The 23,803-nt window shown below is 39.3% G+C and overlaps 1 protein-coding gene across 2 annotated transcripts in view; it reads right to left on the reverse strand.

Annotated features, from left to right (window-relative positions):
* Positions 1–23,803, reverse strand: part of ptprua (protein tyrosine phosphatase receptor type Ua) — a 207,359-nt gene that overhangs the window by 91,643 nt on the left and 91,913 nt on the right. The window contains exons 3-5 of one of the 2 annotated variants that reach the window (XM_042435160.1): positions 19,851–20,122; positions 9,523–9,604; positions 1,915–2,030 (exon numbers count right to left, since the gene is read on the reverse strand). In XM_042435160.1, coding sequence (XP_042291094.1) covers positions 1,915–2,030; positions 9,523–9,604; positions 19,851–20,122 — 470 coding nt within the window. Of the gene's footprint in view, positions 1–1,914; positions 2,031–5,766; positions 5,856–9,522; positions 9,605–19,850; positions 20,123–23,803 lie in introns of those variants that run through there. The other variant, XM_042435161.1, reaches the window with a different exon arrangement.

The raw sequence follows: 23,803 nt of genomic DNA on the forward strand, positions 1-23,803 counted from the left end.
CCCATTTCTTTTAACAACTACAATACGGTTAATCACACATAAAGTCACAGGCAATTCAACAGAGATTTAGTCTTGATTTTTAAAAAGAATGGCCAAAATAATGTTTTTCCACATCCATGTGTTGATAGAATATAGATTCCATTCAGTCTCAAGTACACTTTCCACCAGTTGTTTGTTTAATAGTGTGTTCAGGTAGTCTTCATCAGCTCTGGAAATCTAGAAATGTTCCCCTTTTCAAAGGTTCGATGTGTGAAGGTCTATTGAACTAATAATAATACCGCTGCAGGATGTAAATAATGGAGGGTATGCATAATCGCAACTGTTTGTCCTTGATGGCAGCCTGAATATCATGTTTATCAGTACGGAGCCGTGCCACACAGGTCTCTACCTTGACATCTGAGCCTTGTTAGTTAATCAGAGTTGTCGGCTGGTTGTTTTTGGTCCGACTCACATAAAGCTTACATCACAATACAATTTTTATGAAGATGTTTTTCCCCATACACCCTGACAAATAATTAAAACCTACTGTTTTAGTGTGTAGGTTTGCCAAAGTTTTTAGATTCACTATAGTGAGACGCTGTTAAGTTTTTCAGGAATGTTTGCCATGGTGATCAGTGAAGTTTCAGAAGTCATGTGTTTACAGGGTTTTTTCTGAATTTGTTCAAGGTGTAATTTTCAACGATACGGGACCACCCAAACACACCGTTACCTTTGGTCTCTGTAAGGCTTTTAATTCGCTTTAATGCAGTGATGGCGCCTGTGTGGCTGTCTCTTTCCGGGAGGGTTTTGCTTCTGCTGACAAAACAGTCTTAACCTGTATCCGTTAAATTGCAACGTAACTGGCACACAACTAGCTGAACTTTCACTAAAGCTCTATTTCTCTCTCTCTGGGACCTATCATGAAGAGGTGAGGGGAAGTCAAGTTTAACTCCAGCAACAGCCGAGGGTCTCCTTGTCTGATATGGGTTTTCCACACACACACACACACACACACAATATATATATATTTAAAATTACTACTTTAAAATCCTTCAAATTTACTCTTACATCTACTCCTTCTCCCTCATTAACAATTCTAGAATCTATGAATACACATATATATTTCATTTCAGACATTTAACTGCTGCTTATGAGATGTCTCCTTTTTTCTCTGTTTATGTGCACTGGAGGTTTCCAAACTACTTGTGATGTCATTCTGCACAGTGAAGCTCAAACATCCAACTGTAGGAACAAGAAGTATATTTTTAACGGAGGAGGACTTTAAGCACGAAATAGAACACGCAAACATGTGCCCATTTTTAGAGTAAGGACACACTCCAACCACTTTGGAGGAAAGCCTGGTGTTGATAACTGGCTCATTTCCTGAAACAGATTATTAAAGCATGCCCTCACTCAAAGTGAGAAGCATCACACACACATTTCGTTGTGCAGTGAACAGTACTTACAACCAATTGCCACTGGGACCGTTTTAGCTCTGGTATTAAAAGAGTGTCACTGCTCAGTCAAATGACGGTCATTGGTAACTGAATGTTTTCAGACTTTATGGCTGGGAGAACATGCTATCTGAAGGAAGGAATATTCTCTTAACTGGGTTAGGCTCAGTCACAGTATGAAAAGCTCATGTAAACAGCAGCCTGAATAAGACTTCAGTGGGAGCATGGCCAGCAGACGTGCATGTAAATACTGTAAGCTGTTCTGGATTAGACCGTTGGCTAAATGCAAAACATGTAAAACGTCTCTCTCTTTATCCTTTGTGTTGCTTCTTTTCCCTACAGTCCCCAATCCCCACTCTATTATCCAGGTACTGAGATGTTGGTGCTGAGACTTGACTGTTCATCTAAAAAAAAAAAAAAAAAAGGAGAGAGAGAAAACAAAAACACATACACAATCTCTCTCTTTCACTCTTGTTCTCACCTCCAGGAGGAAAGGATCAGTCTCTGAGACTTTGCCCGTGGCGACACACTGGAACGAGGCATTCTGCCCAGCGTTCACCTCCACGTCACCCAGCCGAGAGAAATGAGGCACCTTGTCTGTGGAAGGAGGACACACACACACACATACACACACAGAGTGATGAAAGTGGCACATCTGGAGCTGAGCATCAATGTCTAAATATATTTAACACACAGATGCGGACTGTTATTTATTCAAAGGAGGCTGTGCACGTACACAAAGTCCACACTCGGCCCCGGATAATGTCTCAAGAACACGGATGCATGCGCATAATACCGTCATATATAAACAATAAAAAAAGTGTAATATACATAAACATTATATATGCATACCTTGCAAAAAAAATATCCATTCAAACAAGTCATTTAACCTTACACATGAACTGTACATTTACATATTATATACATGTGTATATATAAAATATATTTGCATATTCATAGATCCCCTACAGTGAGGGGATCTGGTGGTTGTGTTATGCTGTGGGGGGCATTTTGCTGGCATGGTTTGGGTCCACTTGTCCTCTTAGAGGGAAGGGTCACTGCAAATCAATACAAAGTTATTCTGAGTCATCACCTTTATACTATGATGAAACATTTCTATCCTGATGGGAGTGAATGCTTCTGAATGGTTTCAGAAGTATGAAAATGATGTGAATCATATGCTATGGCCTTCACAGTCACCGGATCTCAACCTAATTGGACACAACCCAGTTAAACAGCGCTCTCCACCACCATCATCAAAACACCAAATGAAGGAATATCTTTTTGTAGAGTGGCGTTCCTCAGCCTTGGCATTGATTCTACAATCCTCTGGAACTCTTCTAAAGGGATGAACACCATTCTTATATATATATATATTTTAAATATTGAGTCTGGATTACTTTTAAAGCCCCATCAAGAACACAAGTGAACCCTCATTCTGAAACCGCTTGTTATTTGTCGATAATGTAATTCAGTAAATTATGAAACAGCTAAAGCTGAGATGCAAAACAGGTCTAATTTTACTGAATAACTCTACTGAGCACTGCTGTTTGCATGCTTAGATTAAGACATGCATTAGCAATGCGCCTGCAGAAATGCATGTATATTATGTTTATCAAATGACATATCCCTGCAGTTAGTCACACCAGTCTCATTGCATTTGCTTACGGTAGTGCACACTACATATTTTCAGGTCATTTCTTAAAGGTACCCTGTGGAGTTTTCTTACAGTTACATTTATATTCAGTGTTTCTCACCAAAACACACTGTATGTATCTTTGAGAACTGACAAATGTGTTAAGGGAATTGACTTCCTCATAAACCACTGCAAAGTTTAATTTTTTTTAAACCTACATTATTTACAAAAATGTTTGCTAGTTGACAGTCTTATTTCCTGCCTTTTGTTGATATGTTTCTTAGAGTAGCACTGAAGAAACAAAAAAGGGACCCGCTCATCAAAACAGCTTCTCGAGTGGTCAATAAACTCCACTGAGTTTTTTGGGGAATAGAGCTGGGGAATATTATTTTTTTATTCAACTCCTGAATTTATGGCTATAGATCTTTCACTATGACATCAGAGCTGACCTGTCTGTCTGTAGGCTGCTGCTGACAGGACTGTCATAATAAAATGATGCCTGACAGTCATAAACAGATCGGTTGGACACGCTGTGGCTAAATTAGCTTTTAAATAAAGTTTATGTCTTAATGACACATATGCAATCTTGATCCACTCATGGGAAAAGGGAGATATGACATTAAATAGTACATATTTCTCCCACTAATTTCAAAGATTAATGTTTGGATCGATTACAGAACATTTTTATTAACTAAGCTAAGCTGTTACTGACAATTTGGTTCTTCTTTAAAAAGGACATGATATCTTAATTTGCTTTTGGGAAGAATTTTCACCAACAGTAATAAAGTTGTATAATTAAACAGCATGTCTCCGCAACATTCACAAATTAGCTAACAACACCTAACATCTAAAATTAAATAAAACATCAAATGATCTTAATTTTGTCTAGTGAAGTTGTTTTCGATTCTGTGATGTTTAGAACGTTTAAACTATAAATAACTGCTTCAGATTCTCCACCTCATCGACCCCACTGCTGCTGCTGCTGCTAGTCAACAATACGTTGAGGGTCATCAGATCATCAGGTCGAGTATTCCCCATATCCTGCTCCTTCACTCTTTATCCTAATAGTGCACTTTTTTGCAGAAAACACACAAACCTGCCAACTCTGCAGAGATCTTTCTGTTAACAGTTAAAGCGACTAGATTGTGTGAGATTGGTAAAAAATATTGATACCTTGATATTAGTAGGGACATGCCCATACCCAAATCTAAACTCATGCTTTGCTGCTGTAACAGTAACAGTAAGTAATAGAGCACAATCAAAGATGCTATATATACAGTATGTGTGCTTCTCATGAACACATCAGAGTGACATTTTGATTTGTGCAACTGTAATACAGACAAAAAAACTTTTCACTGATACTTACAAGCAGAAACACCAGTGATGCTAACTTGATAGTTTTGAGAGTCCATAAAAATGTTGAGAATGGCATGCTTCGAAGTACTGTGATAAAATATTTTAAATGAAAGCAGTCGGTACAGATTACAACTGATTTCTTTCAAAGCAGATTTTTTGACTTGTCATAGCAGGAAAAGCACAGGTGTTACTAATAACATTAATGATGGCTCCATTCTATTCAGGTATTCAAGTAAGCCGTGACAATGTGACAGAGAGACAGCACGCACAATACCAGGACCCTGAAACTGAAGAAGCTAAACGCAATTCAGCAATCACAAATTTGATTACTTACACCTGTGCTTTTCCAACTGTGACATGCCAAAATATATTCAGGGAAAAAGCTCTGCTGTTAGGGATGCTATAAAGCATCAGGTAATACCTGTGGGAAAAAAGTGCTACCCTGTTTTTTCTTATTTTTGAGTTTCTAAATTGAAGTGGTACTTCACAGTTTCACTAATGCCCTGGTTGGCTATGCATCAAGCTCCAAATTCAAAGTGTTGTGATCTTCACTGTATCTACAATTCTCTTTGGAGTATTAAAGCATTCCGAATGCTACATCATTTGCATTAGCTAAGTTTAAAGTTGGCACACAGTATATCATCAACAATACCAATCAACATCCAAAAATGCTCTCTCACTCTTTTCACATGTTAATTAGGACAAAAGTTGAACTGAAGAGTATATCATGCTGGTAATTTTGGACCATAGCTGATGGTAATTATATTTTGTGCTAAGCTGTAGCTGAATTGGACCATTTTCATGCCAAAACGAGTTAATTTCTTCTTGGCAGGCAGAAAAATGATTGAACCAGCATTAGTCCTTCATAATACTAAAATCACGCCAAATAGGTCAAACTTTATAATTGTGACTGAAATCAAATTTTAACTGATACTATTCAGTTACTGGCTACAGTCATTTAATGCTAATGCTAGCTAGCAGAAACGACAACTGATGTTTTGTTATAAACATGAAGGATAAAATTTACATTTTGTAATAATAATGCTTGCTATATTGTGAAAGTGTGTTTAGTGCCAGGCCCATCTTTTTCTCAACTGGCTGATTTTCTTCATCAAATGTAGCCAAAAACCACAGTAAAATTATCTTCATAATGAATATAAAATAGTAGGGAGCTAGCTTACTCATCTTCCCACCCTCAGTAACTTATATGCAAGCAATGAATATACTACAAAACAACATTGTATATTTTGTGATTACTGGAAGATGAAGACAGCTAGTCTTTGTATATTTTATAACAGCTATATATCTATGAATACATCCAACAATTCATAGCTGCTTTACCTCAATCATATAAACCTAGAGCTGTGCTGACGCTTGTTCTGCTGGTTGTAAAAAGACACTGTGAAGCATAAAAAGGTAAACGCTTCATCACAAATGATGGATAAAACAGATAAAACACAGAGGATAAAACAGTTCGTCTGCAGATGGAAAGCTAACAACAGCTCTGTTTATCTCTCCACTAAAGTGAAGTAATGCTTTTTATATATTTTTTTGTTAAAAAAAAATCCATTCATTGGTCTCTGTTTGGTTCCAATTGCATCATTGTTCTCTGCAGCTTCCAAACAAAGGTCTCCTCACAAATACAAGCCAAACTAATGAGACTGTTGTAAGTAAGGTTTTTCAGCATTTGGGTTTTTCACACAATGATAAATTAAACCCTCCCACATCACACTGGAAAAAATTCTCAGGCATCTGAACAAAAATAACGATATAATGAGAAAATAATAACCTTGATCATATCAAACAGATGGACCACACTGACTGGAAAAATCCTGCTGTGGTGTAAACAGGATGTGGTGTGTGGCAACTTATTTCTACTGGACACCAATGCGATGGACAAAATTAAATTCTGATGCAGAGACCAGCACTATCCACACAACGCACACTCTGATGCTTGGTTTCCACAGTAACCAAAAGCAACATCTGGCTGAGGATGGGATGACAGAAATTGCATCCCACGTTTTACTTATTGCTCATTTTTCTCTTTCCTCTCTGCAGTGCTTGTCATGCTCTACCCGTCCAATAAGCAGAGTGAGAGGGCTCTGCGGTAACTCATTTCCACAGGTGCATCTCCCCATCAACACCTGACTCATTTCACGTTGAAACCTTGTATGCAATACAAGAATATGCGGACTGAAAGTAAAGAGAGCTGCAGTGAACTTGAATAAATGAACAAGCAAACTATATGTGATGTATTACAAAGATGTCTGTTGTGGTGCCAGTCAGGTTATTTTGTCTGAAGGAAACAAGCGTTTACTTTCAAGTCATCTTTAAGGGCAAGGGTTCACAGCCCCAATTATAGGAAAAGTCATTTAAGGATGAGCCAATTGCATTAATAGTTACTGAGAAAATTTAATTTCAAATCTAAATGTCCAGTAGTGTGTATATTTGACCTGTCTAGCCTTAATTAAAACATAAATAGAGGCAAGGTAATTTGAGTCTCAAAGGCATTCCAACTGTCTGGGATGTTGGTTCTTTAAATTAGTTATTCTGCCGTTTGATGCAGGAGAGATTGGTCTTGACTGAAACACGTGTTTAGAATAAAGACACGGACTCCAGAGAAAAACAACACAAATGTCAAATGAGTAGGAGCGCAAAATGCAGTTGCCTTTAAGTTGAATTTTTCCTAAGGGAGCATGTGATTATTCTTGTTGCCTGTGGGGAAATTTGTGCCAGCTTATTAATGTTTACTTACATGTTTGTGAGTGTGTGAGTGTGTGTTGTAGAGTTGTTACGGGTGATTGCTTCTGCAGCTACACCAGCTGGAACAAAATAGTGACTTGTGTGTGCATGCATGAATTTATGTATACTTGGCATGTGTTTTTGTATGAATAAATGAGTTGTGTTTTATGATTTTTGTGTTTATGTTATGCGTACAATTTATATAGCAGCCACTAGCAGGCACAATGTGAGCTACTAGGCATGGTGAAGGTCCAAGCGCCACCAAGGCTAAACTAAGCCTGAGTCATATACCAAAAGGCCCTGGCATGGGTTAGGGGAGTACCCTAACCCATCCAAAATCACCATGGAAATGTATTCTGCTCCATCGAGGACAGGGTGAGAGGGGGCAAGGGGTAAACTTTGAGATGAGCTTGGGCAAAAAAAGAAGAAAAGAATCAGTGCTGATTTTTGAAAGGGTTATTTCAGTTCCTCTGTATGTTCCCCAGTGAAGATTCAATGATTTATAACATGCGGACTGCCTGATTTTTCAGTAGAGCCAGAAAAAGGATATCTGAATTTCATGAGCTCATAAATACCCCACATTATCATTCATTAACATTTTCCCACATTTATGCAGCTACAAAACAATATTACCATTCTCACAGAAGGACAGAGTAGATCTAACCAGTAGAATATGACAAAAATGCTAGGTTTTGGAACATGACAAGTGTCAGTGTTTTTGAATTGAAGTTGTAGATATTTGGCATATGACAGCGATGTTTAAAGCTGCATTCATTGGTTTCTTTAGTTGGGTCAATTAAGGGGCAGGAGAACAAGCTGAAAACACAACATACAGCGTGTAATATTAAAAAGTTGTTAGGGCTTACAGTATGTGTTAGCCTCCAGCAGACAAGGAGCAACATTGTCATTATCTTTCATTTAGAGTCCATTTTCTGGCAATGCGATAAATATGAATCTAATAAATTGTCTCCTTTTAGCTCTACTTTGGTATCTACCAACTCTACCAACTCTCACTGTTCAAGACAATGAGTAAATGAGTTAATAGTGTTATGCAGGTGTGAGGGACAATGTGGTAGGGGCTTGGCTAACTTGAACAACAGCTCTGGAGAGGAAACTGTTCTTTAATCTGCTAGTCTGAGCAGCTTTAATTCTGTATCTTCTGCCAGATGGTAGGAGGCTGAAGAGATGGTGACTGGGATGGTTTATTTATGGTGCAGAGAGTTTGTCAGATATCTGGGTCTACTTTGGATTTTGATCATTTGGCGCTGGGCAGGTAGTGTACAGAGAATTTAACAGAGATTTCTCATTTAAAACAGCTGCCTGCTGCAGTTTGTGGACTATGAGTGACACCTTTTGCATTATACAAAGTCATTTGATCTATTAATAATATAATATTAATTACTGCAGCTGTAAAATATATATAAATTTGAGCAACTGTAGAAAGCCTTTGATAGATAGCTGAGACCATCATGACTCAAAACTACTCAAAGGCTTACATTATAATCAATTTCGGGTTACTGGGTTTCCAACAATATCCAGTGTAGTACCGGCCAATTATAGAGTTGTGTAATGTGACACTCTGCATCATATTATATGGAGGGCATTAATAATTAGTGAAACAGATAACTGTTAAATTGATAAACCTCCTATTTTACAAAAGCCCAGTGGTGACTTGCATTTCCATTTAAAACCTATTAATCACTGTGCTGGCACTGTTCTCTCTTCCTGGAAGTAAGCATGGGCCAGTGGCGCTTTTACAATGATATCTACTTCAAGGTAGGCCAATCAGATCAAAATTAGCTTTTTTCTATGGTGTCCAAAGGAGCTAATCATCTTGAAAACAGTACAGCAGTGAAAGAAGAGGTCTTTTTAAAAGGTCTTGAAACATCTCCACGAAGCCTGTGGGTGGGTGGAGACCAAAGGACTGTGGGGGGTATAATGGTGAATGTAACAGAACAGAAGAGAACGCAATGTAACATAACATTCATAAAGAAAAAAATCTTCAAGAGAGGATCAAAGTACAACCACTAGCTGTCCTTTTTCTGCCTGTAACATCACATTAGCTTTAAAAGCTCTCAGCTGGGAGCATAGTGATCAGAGGAAAAGGTCAGCCATTCTTCCAGGACAAAAGAAAAGCCTCCTGCTGTGTTATTGTGGCCCTGACTGTCAGACAGGTACTAGGTATATGTGCCTCAGTTGCCCCCCTGTCAGCAGAGATTGCCTCATAGTCCTCAATCACCCCCGTGAAACTGTTGAGCTTCCTGGGCAAGGCTTCCGATGTTCAGTCGGACACTTTCCCCGGGCTCAGTAAAGGTCAGCAGGCAGGCTATGAGCAGTGCAGAATGGGGTACTTACAACAGGGGTAATTGAGAAGCACAATGTCGTCCAAGGCAATGTAGCCCTGTCGCTCCTCGGAAACGGTTGCTTCAAAGATGACCTGTGGAGACAGTGGATAAATTAAATGACTACACACAATTACATCTTGAGTGGCAAGTAGATTAACAGAAGAAATTTAGAGGGATGGGGTCCTTCCAAAGCCTGCCAAGAACAGAAATACACAGGTTTTTGTATTAATTCTTCACAGTTAAGTTTTATATTGGCATTAAAACAGTTATCAGAAATGTTTCTTGCATCATTGGTCATTTCTGTTGTCATATTTTTCGCAGCAATATAATCACAACTATAATATAATTTATTACCAGAACCTTTTCAGGTCTCTAAACCATCAACAGGGAAATATCAGGATTTGGTATAAGCCCCTCAGAAGCACTTTCTAGAGCCACTATTTTGTACTAAAAAGTCATTTGGATCATACAGAGAAAACTATCAAAGAAGAGGCAAAGATACTAATTTCTAGGCAGCCACAAGTCAGATGGGATTGCAATGTTCATAAACAGGTTGGATTGCTAGGTATATATGCTTGAATCAATATAACCCTTAAATCCAACATAGCTCACAGACATGGGACCCATTACCCTAACTCAAATCTCAGATCAAATGTGCCATATCTTGATCATTAATCAGACCTTAACCACAGTAAATCCATTTCCTTCTCTTTAATCTCATATATAAACATAAAAAATCTTTATGAATAATGTGCTTTTCCAAATGGGCACCAAACATGATCAAAACCACTGGCAGGAGCATTACTCAAAAGAACACAACAAACATGGACTGTGATCAATGTCATTCACTCATTCACTATTCACTGCACACTGTATACTGTAGGGAATTCTATGTATACATTATGTCAGATGGCAAAATCAATTTTCAGAGACTCCTCAGGTCATTCCTTTCATTCAGCAGCCGACTAAATTAACCTTCTCCCCTGTCTATGCAATGCATAATTATAGTTAATGTACACTGTACACTGTGTACACTAAGTGTTTCACTAAATACACTAAATGTTACAGTACATTGTACTTGTAACAAGTAGTGTACACTACTTGTTGAATTGAGTTTGTTTACTTGTCCTTTATTTGGGAACCACCAAACTGGCTACCTCCAGACTGTTTTCTTTCAATCAGCAGTAACAACACATCTTACACAAGAACATCTTTGTCACATCTGTGTGGGGCTGGCTGCTTGACGACTTGCTGGGCTCAAAGTAATGTCACGTTGTGTGATATGCAGTGTTGGGCAGTAATGTGAGTACTTTCTTCAGCAACAAGTAGTGGTCTCCTTTTCTTCTTCTACATGTGTTACAGACAATATGTTACATGTGGCTGTGGGGGCTTTGAAGATTTTTAAAGACACAGTTGACGGAGCTGAGCTGAAGTATGAGCAAAAGTAGGCTATATCTTATCTTTTCTCATAAGTAACAAGTAATGTAACTACTTTCTTTTGCTGTTGAGTAATTAGTTAAGTAATGTAATTACTTTTTCAATAGTAATATGTATTATGTAAGTGATCACATTTTTCACATAACTTGTCCAACACTGGTTGTAAGACGGTTCTTTGATTGGACATTTGGTTGTATGTGGCTTAAAAATGCATGCATTAACAATATACTGTAGCACAATATCCTTTAAATTTAGGCTTTACTACCTTGAACAATGGACTTCAGCGGAAAAAATGCATCCATGTTTGTTTGGTTTCCATGTTTTTCCATATTAGTAAGTGCCAAGCTGGATATATCAAAGGCCTTGGAAAATCCAGTTTCTCGGTCATCAGTATGACATGGATGTTGACTTCAGCATTATTTACAAGTCAGTAACTGGTTATTATGGTAACTCCAGTATGACATGAGAAGTGCATAAGCCTCTAACAACCCACTGCCAGCCAGCCTTCAATCTCTCTTTATTTAGTCGTCACTACCTCTGTCTGCACTGTCACAACTGTATACTTTATGTTAGGCAATGACTGTAGCTTAGACAGTTATGGAGAGCTGACTGCCTATCATTCTTATAACATAAAGCCAAGAGAATTTTATAAGCATTCAGACACCAAAACTTTCCACTCAATATAGTCTGCTTTTGAACAATTTTTAAAAGCCACAATACTCATCATAGTTTAGTCATTCTTAATCATTTATGTTATTATATTATACATCATAGTGACCTCTGCTGGCTTTTACAATGAGTGCACACAATAATCAAGCTAACAGACTTCACAAGATGACATTTAAGATAATGGATTTCTAAAAAGCTGAAAAGAATAAAGACTTTTTCTAGAAGAGTGAATTTAAATTCAAAGAAACATCAAATAACATATTTCCTCAAATAACCCTGAAACGATTTGATTTTGGGCTCATTTAATTAGACTTAATGAAAGAGTGAGTCTAAGATGTATCCTTTTACCTCACCAAGCCTTGGAGTGCAAAATAAATGAATAAATCCCTCTCTCCTTCTCTTCTGTCCGTTTTATCTATCCATATCCATACGGCAGCAGCAGGAGTCCTTAAACAGCCTAAATATTCACTCACTCATCTAAATGAGCTGGGCGCATGCAGAGCCTCAAAGTGAATAGAGAGGCCTCCCAGAGTGCAACAAAGTCATACTGGATTACCAAGTACAGTCAATACAGTACTGACAATACAGTCAGTAGAGCTCAAATCATTCCCTCTGCAAGCAACTCTTTACTTTTTACTACAGCACGACAAACTCTGAACATGAGGGTTGAGTGCATTAACAGCTGGTAAGATGAAAGCTGTAACTGTACACTACATCTAATCTCTATAAACAGATATCTATGTATGAATGCAGAATCTGTAGGCAAGGGACAAGTTTCCGGTATCAGAAGCATCTGGTTCTGGTTTCTGGTTGTAGTCCAATGGACCAATCATGTCTGAGCGGAGATGGCACTTGAAATGTAGGTGGAAAGAACACATGCAGGTAGACAAAACACAATCAATTTAGACTACAGGAACATGCTTTGGTTGCATGCAAGCAAACAGTCCATGTGGGGAGTGAAAGAGGCGAAACCCATCGTCTGGACCTCAAACACCTACAAAAAGTTTCATTGGTGTATTGTGTGGAGAAAAGTTCGACTTTGAAAAAAACAAAAAACAAATTGCTTTCAAAGTCGGATTACACAATTTCCTTTGAAAAAATTACGTGAGTTGGTGAAGTCGTCTCTCAACTCCAACTCCATTCTCGCATCTCAAGTTGCTAATCTGATTATAAACAATGACCAGCGTACGGAAGAGGAAGTCTTAGCCTGGATATCCAGTGAAGTCAGCAGTTACAGCCCCCAAAACACTGGCTGTTGCCCCCAGAGACTAAATCGTCATCAGATGATAGCCAAAAGGTTCCGAGATTGTACTACATCAGACTTGTGTTTGTGTGTGGCCGCAGGACCACTCTTACTACCTCTAGTTATCTATGCCAAAGCTCAGTGGAAGTCAGACTGTGACTGTGCACTCGATTGCAATGTTGACAATACATCAGGCTTTAAGTGCCTAGGGCCAATCAATACCACAAAAGGCCTTGGCAGATGGATACAGATGAAGGCTTTCTTTCCACTAATTTATTTTTATTTTTCATTCCTATGTCGGGCCATTAGAGACGTCTGACCGATTAACTCTTCAATTCATCACGCGTCAACGCACCCACCACCATCGATTCACTCAGCTCCGCACTTTGAGCCATCATTAAGCTCCTCTGCATCTGCCCTCACTTATAGAAAAGTGTGTTTGAGTATGACTGTGCCAGACACTGAGGAATAACCTTGGCATCAGACAGCCTTGCGCTCTCAAACACAAACACTATAATACAAATGGCTACAGTACAATTGTTAGTTTATACATATAAAGCAGGGCACTGCAAATGAGACAATTTGCTCAGTGCATTAAGGGTAGAGTTGGACGGGAGATATTACAGCGGCCAAGAGAGCTCATTCAATGCAGCTAAAAAAGAACACATGCATGGACAAAACACAATCAAATGAAGAACACATCTTCACCAAATCAATAACACATATGCTGCATAACAAAAGACACAACAAATACAATATATGTATATGTAGTACAGTACAGTATACAGTGCTATATTGACAATAACATCTGAATCATGCAATCAGAATGTTAAAACTGAAACAGTCTGTCTTAAACAACAGTCAGATGTCCATATGAACAGTGAAAGAGGTTTTCCTCGCTGTAATCATTCTTCCTGTTCATGCTGGCTATTAAAAGATCCCTTTCAAATGTGCTTTCAATGTAAGTGATGGGGGGCAAAATCCACAATGTGTCCACACAGTCATTTAGTGCAAAAATGCATTTAACAGTTGATGTGAAGCTTATATGAGGCTTCAGCAGTCTGAGTTAGTCATATCAAGTGGATATCTGCCACTTGCAGTCTTTTCAGTATCAAATTCCTTCTTTGTGTTTCCTCACACAGTGTTTCCCTGTTGAGCTGCGGTGGAAGAATAGTGACAAAAAGAGGAACTTTGGCACTAAAAAGACTAACATTGAAAGATATCTACTTGACTTGAAGCTTTATATTAGCTTCAGATAAACTTTTAAACACATTTTTGCACAGAAGGAGGACTGTGTCCCCCACATCATTTACATTGTAAGTGCATTATGAAGGGATCTTCTAATGATTACAGCAAGAAAAACCTGTTTCAATGTTCATTTGTTGTTGACTGATGTTTTAAAGCAGACAAAGAAAAATTGTGAACCTGTTCTTTCATTTGTAAACTCATTTTCCAACACCATAAAAAACGGTAGTCAACTTCTGTGCATATTTGCTTGTATTTTAACTGTATTTGGTTGTGCTTCCATATTTTGGTTGTATATAGTATATGTTGTCTGTATTTGCAGCATATTTTTGGATTTGGTTGAGTTGTTAAAATTTGAGGTGCAATTTGCAGCGTGTTTTGTTATCCTGGATATATGTTGTCACATTGGTGAGTATGTTGCTCAATTTTTTTCCTAAATGATGGCCATGTGTTGTATATTTGTTTATATGAAACAGAGTACATTGCTCTGAAAGAAGGATATATTAAAATATGTATAAAGAGAATGATAGTGAAGGAAAAGAGCTAGTAAAGGGACACCTTGCATAGGAGGAAGAGACAGAAAGTGGAAGGTGGAAACTTAAGCCAACTGATATTGTTTGTCATGAGGGGGCCTGATAGCATCTTTAATATTTGATAGCTATGTTTCACCCTTTTCCAATACTCACACAAGTAGGCACGGAAAAAATCTATTTCTGCAACGATTATAAAAGACGGATTTGTCCAATCGAGAATGTCCTTTTTTCAGGTGATGTCATTCCCCAGCCTTTTCTCAGCCTCTCTCAGGCTTTTGTTGTGACAAAACGAGCAACAAAGGGAGGCCTGTAACACTGCAAAGACACAATCTGTGATGTGTGAATCAAGGTTTGGTTTACTGAAACCAGCAGGGTGCCATCTCCCAGGATGGAGTGCTGTGTCATTGTCAAAAATCACACCAGAAACGAATCCAAATCAGGATGTGAAATCCAGCATGTTCTGGCATAAGAACAGCGACTGTAGACAGTTAAAGAGAAGGAAGCAGGTGGACAATCACATTTGATATGAAAAGCATGCAAGTATTTTAATATGCACCTCTTGGAGCATCGTGTTTAGCTCATAAAATTCAGTGCTGGAGAACTCATAGTGTACATTAACAAAATCCATAATACATCCCAGGAGGCCTTCCAGTGAATACATAAAATCACGAGTGGTAGCAGTAAAAGGGATTACATTAAAAACAAGCTTTGCACAGTAATTACTATTTTTAGCTTTTAGTTTTCATTAGAGCACTGCAGAAATGGTGCGTGCACTAATGATAAAGCCCTCAATTGATATGTGGACGCCATCAATTTTCATGAGGACTTTAATTAATTTAACGACTAACATGCAATCGTTTGAGGAATGTGGTGAACAAAATTTGCAACAATGTTCTGTTAATTGATTTCCTCAGCTAGAATGAGGCCAACACTATTGATCCACATTGGCATTGTGGCAGTAAAACATTGAAATATATGATGTTCAATTGCGCCTACCATCTTCTCTCTGCAGGCTGAAGAAATATGGTGAGGTGTACAGTAGTTCCACTGCAGTGTGCCACTGGAGGACAAGAAAGCATATGCTGAATGTTTTCTTTTTGCGAGTGTGTGTGTGTGTGTGTGTGTGTGTGTGTGTGTGTCAGCCTTTGCTTAACAACCCAGGATTTCAGTACCTGGCTATACACATTTGGTGCAGCCACACCAGAGAAGGTAATAGACACTAAAAGCTTCTCTTTCCTATTTAATCTGCAAAACTATATTTTTAATTGTATAATTATTTTAATGTTTAAGACCTTATTTCATACTATATATTATAGAGAATATTATCAAACAGCTACATATATATGTAATCTTACCACTACAACAAAAAAAATCCAAAGCCTTTTTATATTGGTAGCAGGGTTGTAGCCAAGACTTTAGAAATACAGAGGTCATGGAAAGAGTCAGAATCCCCCCAGTGCCCCCCAAACATAACTGGACATGTCTGTTGTCTTTTGCTCACTGAACGCAGCTGTCAATCCAGACAAAGGTGAAGTCACTAGGGTCTTTTCTTATATAAGGCTGATCAGGGGGTCTTAAAAGTCACCAAATATCGTGACAAAGTCACTAAACTGGTAATTTTGTGCACTCCATTAGTTTTCAGGATCACACACCGGACGGGTCCCTGTGGAGCCCTTGGCTGGGGCCATCGAGTTGCATCAAGGGCTTTAGAAGGTCTTCATGATGATCAGTTACCAAAAGTGCTTGATAATCTTGTCAAAATCTTAGAAGCCAATTTTTCACTCTGGCCCACATCATGACAAACATCATGATGTGCTAATGTGATACCTGTGAAATCAACCATGTCTCCCAAGTAGCTTAATGGCTCCATCGCCCATGCTAACACTTGAGAACACATATCAGCATATCTTTAAAAGGAGAACACTAAATACTAAGTATGACTGATATGAGGCTATATCTAGCAGTTTTGAGAATCATTCAAAGTTGCTACTGTAGAAGACGCTAAATATTAGCACGGAGCATTAGCGCTAATGATGAGCTGGTGACGTAGTTGATTTTGTCCCTATAACCGCATCATTTAAAAGGGAATTCCACCAATTTTAGACATAAAGGTCAGTTCACTCATTATGGGGACTACCATTCTGTCTGTGAACAGTTGTGTAATTTCTTCTATGCCTCTCAAACAGCTTTGTCAAGCCTGTGGAAATAACCCCTGATGATATCATCTGGGCTTTGAGAATACAAATATATAAAAAACTCTGATACAAATTGGTACATGGAGTTTGAAAGACATGGTCATATAAAGCAGGCATTGAAGGAAGGAAGAGATGCTATTGGTTGCATTATAGGAAATGTAGGATTCAGCATTTTGGGGGTTTGAGTCAGGATATCTCAGCCTCTGCTGTATCAGTTACCGCCATTATTTTTTTTAAAATCTGTCTTTTGTGATTCCCCACACTGTAAGTGTGAGACTAAATCACTGGAGTGCTCCTTTAATAGCTAAGTTGGCCATTTAAACAATATGCCAAAAGTTTAATTTTAACGTCTCTAGACAGATCTTTCCACCCCGCCATCATTAAAATGTTGGATGAACCAGAAAATGGTCTAATTTATAGCAGATAATAAAATGGACATCTGAAATCCAGAAATATTGGCATAGAATTTCAAAACCTCATATCAGTGAGAGCCTAAATGCAAAAGGCCAACAACATCTCTGATCACAGTCCAACATATCTCTGTAGCAGTCTGTCTTTCCTGAGGGGTGTTGATGCTCACTGATTAGATTTTTTTTATTTTTATTTTTTTTAATTTTTAATCTCTACCACCACTACCACCAGCAGCCACACACACATACACACTTTCTCCTAGCCCTTTGAAGTGGTAGTGCTCTCCCTGTGTGGATCTGTCCCTCCGCGGCCTGCAGGGGCTGATGTGCTGGCTGGGAGTGCTGGACAGTGATCTTTATCGATGGGTCTGGATGGATGAGTGGAGCCCTGTGGGGTCTGTGTTGAGCTTTGAGTCTTTGCAGTAGGAGCTATGGTGAGTAGAGGGGGATTGTTCCCAGGGGCAAAAAAAAAAAAAGAAGAAGAGAGGAACACTGAGGAGCGGCACCGAGCCTCACTCTGGGCTCACTCCTGTCCCTATTCAGACAGTAGATGTAGACAAACTCTGCTCCTCCAGGGCTATATTTAAGCCTTCTTCCCTCATCTGCACAGCTTTACCTGCTTCATTACCTGCTGCCCATCATCCAGGTTTATAGGACAAATAAAGCAATCTGTCCTGTGTGTACATCCCTGCCAGGTAGACTTTAGAGAACAGTGCCTTCTCATCACTCAAGCTGCTTGGACATACATCACCAGAGTAGTAGATTACATTGCTTATGCACGCCTGTCCAAATGGTAAACACTGCGGCGCTAAGCAAACTCCCCGCCTGGGCCGACTTGTCTGATTGTACACCTCAGCATCACCCTCCGAGAGCGCTCGCCTCCCTACCTCCGCCTCCTCCTCCGCTACGGTGTGTGGCAGGCAAACTTCTAATGTCCCTACAGAAGGGAAGAGAATCATTACTTTAAATCAGTTTGGCTGTTTGTGAGAGTCACTCAGGACAGGAGAGCTGAGGATGGTAAAGTGCAGGCTGTCCTCATTGATCTGCGCAGCCCTCTAATCTCATTAACTGGCTCTTGATTTATTGAGATGGGGCCGAGAGTGCGCCAAGGTTATGGAAGCAAACACCCGGCGTGCTCCCCCGCACTGAGGGTCGCATGGAATTGAGGTCAATTGACTGTTCGGCGGACCCACACTCCCACAATCCCTTACACCAGTCATTGCCTCCTCATTAACGCCTGTTTTGGGGTGGGGGTGGGTGTAGGAGGGCGGCAGGCTTGGTGGGAAGAAAGAAAGCATTAAGGGATAAATTATCGGCCGTAATGAGGTGAGGCGGGGCTGCATCCAGTCGTCAGAATCTTACAAGCTCCACAACAGCGCTAATAATGCAGCACCAACAATACAGGCATCAAACGAAGCTATTGATTACACTGCAGCAAGCAGGTAAATTGACCAATAAATAAAGATACAATCCAAACACAAGCCCACTGTAATTACACACCTATTGAGCCGCTGTGGTATATGGCACAGCTGCTACTTGCCAGTTCTTGAACGCGGTTTTCAATGATGGTGAGGATGATAATAAAGCTGCTGAAGATGACAGCAGACACGTTGCAGTATTTGGTGACCACTGAACAGCTCAATGGCGCAGCTGGTGGTTTAGTGCCTTGCTAGTGGAAGGGGCAGCAATAGTGTAGTTCACTGTCTGACATAACTCTTCATACATGTATAGAATAAACCTTAATGAGTAATGTTGTTAGGTTTTATAATTAAATAATAATTATTATATTATTTTTAATTGTATCCAATTATTGCTCAGCACTATTATTAACCTTCTCCAGTGACTTTCATCTTAATCAGCTCCACCATGTGACTGAGTACTGTCTGTAATCAATCTAAAGGCATCATATTCATCATATCACAGGTGAACACCAGCTGATAAAGCCGCAACTGCGACGATTATCTCCGTTATATATTCATGTATTCATTATTTTTTTTGATGACCGATTAATCATTTATTCTATAAAACATCACATATAATGAAAAGCGCCCGTCACCGTTTCCCAGAAGCCGCACTGAAGTCTCATTTAGCCTGAATAGCGTAACAAATATAATTTAATTTTATACTGATGAGGAATGAAACTGAGAAGGGCGCGAAAATGTGTTTTATGTATCCATTTGTCAAGCAGTGACCAGTATGTGTCACAGCTTGACTTAATAAATGACAAAAGCTACAAATCTATTATTAAAATCGTTTAATCATCTCGTTTTTTTCTACACGTGTTAAACACAGAAGATGTGTGTGGAGGCTTTCGAGTTGTTTAAAAGGCACCTTTGACAGAGCTGGGCTGTGACAAAAGTAAAGTAAGGAGTCATGCAACTACTCTAATTCATTTTGCTGGTGAGTAATTACTAAAGAGATATAATTATTTTTCAAGGAGATGATTGCATTTTTGAAGTAACTTGCCCAACACTGTTTCTGACAAAATGGTACGTAGATGCAACAGCTGACATGAATCAAGAGAAATACCGTCAAAACATGACTACTTCCACCTCGGTGTTGGTGGGGGTAATCACCTCACACGGTATTAGCGTCAAGGCTCTCACCTGGTATTCGCTGGGCCAGAAAGTGCTGACGGCGAGCTCCACCTGGTGCCACTGCCGGCCCTGGGAGCCCGAGATATTCCACACGGCGCTGCCCTTGGAGCCTCCGTTGACCCTGATGTAGACCTGCAGGTCTCCTGGGCTGTGGCCGTCACGGCTGTATAGGAAGTAACTGAACTGGATGCAGTGGGTGTCGTTCTCACTGAGCGGGAGCAGGAGCAGCTGAGCCCGCTGGCCCCCGAAATGTTGCGAGGAATTGACCATCATGAAGGACCCTGGAGGAGGAGGAGAAGGAAGATAAGGATTATGTAAAGGTTTTTTTCAAATATCAATTCCAGGCGCTGCTCATTTCAGTCAAAGTATAATTGACAGGCTCTCACTGACAGCTTATTGAGATTACGTGAGCAGATTAAGTGCACTTTGATAGTTTTGTTCAGCAGAATGACCTTGCCTGCAAAGTAAAGACTCTTCTTCTAAAAAAAAAAACCTACATACATTACAAATAACAGCCGTTTTAGCATTGTAACCTGCCAGACAGCGCTGAGTGACGTGAAATAAAAAAACAAGATCCAACTGAGAACATCTGCCTTCTTTTTATATTCAAACCCCCGAAAAAAGAGCCAGAGAGCCAAAGTTGACAGGCTCAAGGTTGTTACTCAGAATATCTGCACAATCCTCTCTCTGGCTATTTGTCTCTATTTTGTCTGTCTCTGCTTCTTCCTGCTTCCCGCTTTCACAGGACTTCCATCAGTTTTGCAGCGCTTCCTCAGATCTAGTCTGTTCAAAGCAGCAGCGCTGGGTGTCAGATTGGACTTTCATTCTGGACTGAGGTTCACACAGTCACTGCCGGCTCCTCTCATCCCTGCAGCCCAGCAGAGATCTCCCGACCGTGAGAAGAGCGTCACAACGGAGGGAGGGGAAATAAATGTGGAGGTCTGCCTTTTACTGTGGCCTTCACAGCCGTAGGAAGCTCAATTTAAAGTGGAAAAAATAACTGGGATAATAAAATAAAAATAACTTTTTTTGGTGCCTTTTAGATGCCAATTTAACACTGAAAACAACACTTTTTATTTCAACATGAAATGCTATTAATACTTCATCCTGGAATCCAAATTTTTGAAATAATCTCATATATTATATCTTATATTGAATAAAATATTTTTTCACCCCAAGTCATTGTTTTTCAAATTCTGGATTGTGAACCAAACATGACCTGATGATCATTTATGTTTGTTGAGATGATCACAATGTCAGATTATGATCACCACCTTTACAGAACTTTTTTACATCCTGCCTGATGTATAAAGGTGATCAGGCACAAGAAGACGGACTTTCAGGATCAGGAATGTCAACGACAACAGTGTGACTGAAGATGTTATAAATGTCAAACAAGAAGTGACATCTACTGTAGTTCTCATTCCTACGGAGTTTAAATGCGTTTATTGTAAGCCGCAAGCATGCACAGTAAGAACAGAGGAAGCTAATACATAACTCATAAATCAATTAACTTTAAATACACATGTCTGGGTTTTGATTTAACAAGGAAAAGTTGATGGTAACTAACTAAATGAAACTCTAAACACAAGCAAACCTGTGATAGCAAATCTTTTCAATGATGCACTGCCTTTGTACCCCTCGGGCACAAATTTTGTCAAAATTTGTACCCTTTAATCTCAACATCATTACTCTGTCGAACCAAACATACAAAGACATCAAACACTATAAATCAGTGGAACCTTTACAAAGATAGACATTTTTGCATGATGTGTGTAGGATCAACATCAGTAAATCCACTTTGAAAACTTGAGATCTTCATCAAAATGATGACTTTATTAGTAAGTTTTTACATCTACATCTGTGTGTAAACCACAAGTGTTGAGAAGCAAACAAAGCTTGTAACTCCACGTAGCAGATTCACCATATGTCACAAAACATATACCGAACAATTACAATCAGAAAAACCACACAAGAGTGTAAAATCAATGAAACTGTTTCTGTATTTTGTTTGGTGCTATTAATATTTTTGTTGACATTACTAAGGCTCAGATTGTCCCATCAACTGGAACCCTGACAATATTCACATATGGATTTTTTGGCTGTACTGAAAATTACAAACTCAATTTACATTGTAAGTTTTTTTTCTATAGAAAGTCTCCTAGAGCATGTATTGTACTACTGACATGCAAAATGATGGTATTTCTGAATAGCCTGACTTATCCTGGAAAAAGACAACTATATATAACATGACTGCGTGACACACATAAAGCTATAAGCCTCTAAATGAAGGAAATTAAAAGGAAAGCACAAACACCCTGGTTTCAAAGGGTTTCAAAGAGGAAATGCTGGTTAAACTTGGTAAGAAATATGTAAAAAGAGCAAACTGTATAGTCTGATCTACTTTATCACAGATGGAAAAAATAACATATAACTGGTTTCCACTTTTAAATGATTCTTCATCCATGTGGAAAAATTTCATCTCAAGCGAGCAGATGCTTTCAAAATGTTTCACCGTAACGTTCAAGATCAACAAATCCAGTGATGAACATAAACACAGGGAAACAGAAGGACTGGCAATAAGCTGTCTGTGTTTATTACCTTGGACTGGTTAAAGCGGCCTTGGGGATCACATAGTTTCCTCCCCAACTTCTAATCTCCCAATCATCATCATCATCAGGTCGACTCTTTGATGCTGCCGGCAGGAGGGAGAACATGGGCTAATTGCATGTATAACCTTCACATCCAGTGTGGTGCGGTTTGTTGCTCGAGATGTCTTGGGCGGACGAGGGGAGGACAAGGGATCGTGGGTAGTGTAGTTGCCTAGGTACTGTAGTTGAGGGAGAGTGCAATCAGAGCCCTGCCTCCTGCCATTAATCATACCGACACGGTTATTAGGCCGTAATGGCAACCGAGGGAATGCTTAAACCAGAGAGATGGCTGTAATACTCGCGCACTGACATGCTGGACACATATCAGCACACAAACACATTCTTCTCTCATACACACACACACACACACACACACACACACACAGTTTACAAGCCCAGAAGCAGACGTACATCCAAGTCCTGATGACCTTCCCTAGAGAGAGAAGTGGCTTCTTCTTTCAACTCTTCCTCTCTGTCTCCTGTCATTCCTCTTCCTCTATCATCTTACTTTTTTTCCCTCTTCTTTCTGTTCCTCTTTTTCCACTTCTACCTCTTCACCCTCTACTTCCACAAGCTCCAGATGATCTAAAATGAATTTAAATAAACAATCTTAAATAAGAATAAATAGTTTGCCATCTGTTTTCTGTTTTTTTAAGTAAAGGCAAACCCAAGCGTGAAAGAAAAATATCAGTGAAGCTGTTTCATTAACAGGTGGTGCGTAGACTCATTTTTATCAAGAATCAGAGCCGTTCCAGGAAGTAATTGGTGATTTAGATTTTAGAGTGTAGCGAACTGGAGACAATCCTTTTACTCTTTAATGTGCTCTAGAAAAAAAAGAGATCCTCCTCTGAGTGTAGCTATTTATTTAGACAAAATATGGCAAAGTGAAATGTGGAATGAACTCAATTATACTAAGTGTGGTTCGTGTTGTCGAGTCATTTTTCACGTCTCACCCGTGATACAGTCGCATCATTTTGGTATTCAAAAGAAAGTCTGGTTTAATGTATAGCCTGGAGTGTGCCTGCTCGGTCAGCAGCTCAGCTTAAGGATTACACAAGGACTTTTGATTTCTTTCATCATGGAAATGGACAGTCCCTCGGTTTAGAGAGATAGAAGAAAAGGAACAGACTGAAAGCCTGGTCCGATCCATGGACAACCTGAATATAAAGAGATTTAAAATGCGTGTCACAAAGCCTCTCTGACCACTGTCCACTACCCTCCCTCCCTCGGCTCCCATCTTCCCTGCCCCAAAAGCACGGATGAGACGTCAAACTGCCAGAAATATCCTATGATAACAAGCAGCTGCTGTCC

Source organism: Thunnus maccoyii, chromosome 15 (assembly GCF_910596095.1).
Source record: "Thunnus maccoyii chromosome 15, fThuMac1.1, whole genome shotgun sequence".
NCBI classification, from domain to species: domain Eukaryota; kingdom Metazoa; phylum Chordata; class Actinopteri; order Scombriformes; family Scombridae; genus Thunnus; species Thunnus maccoyii.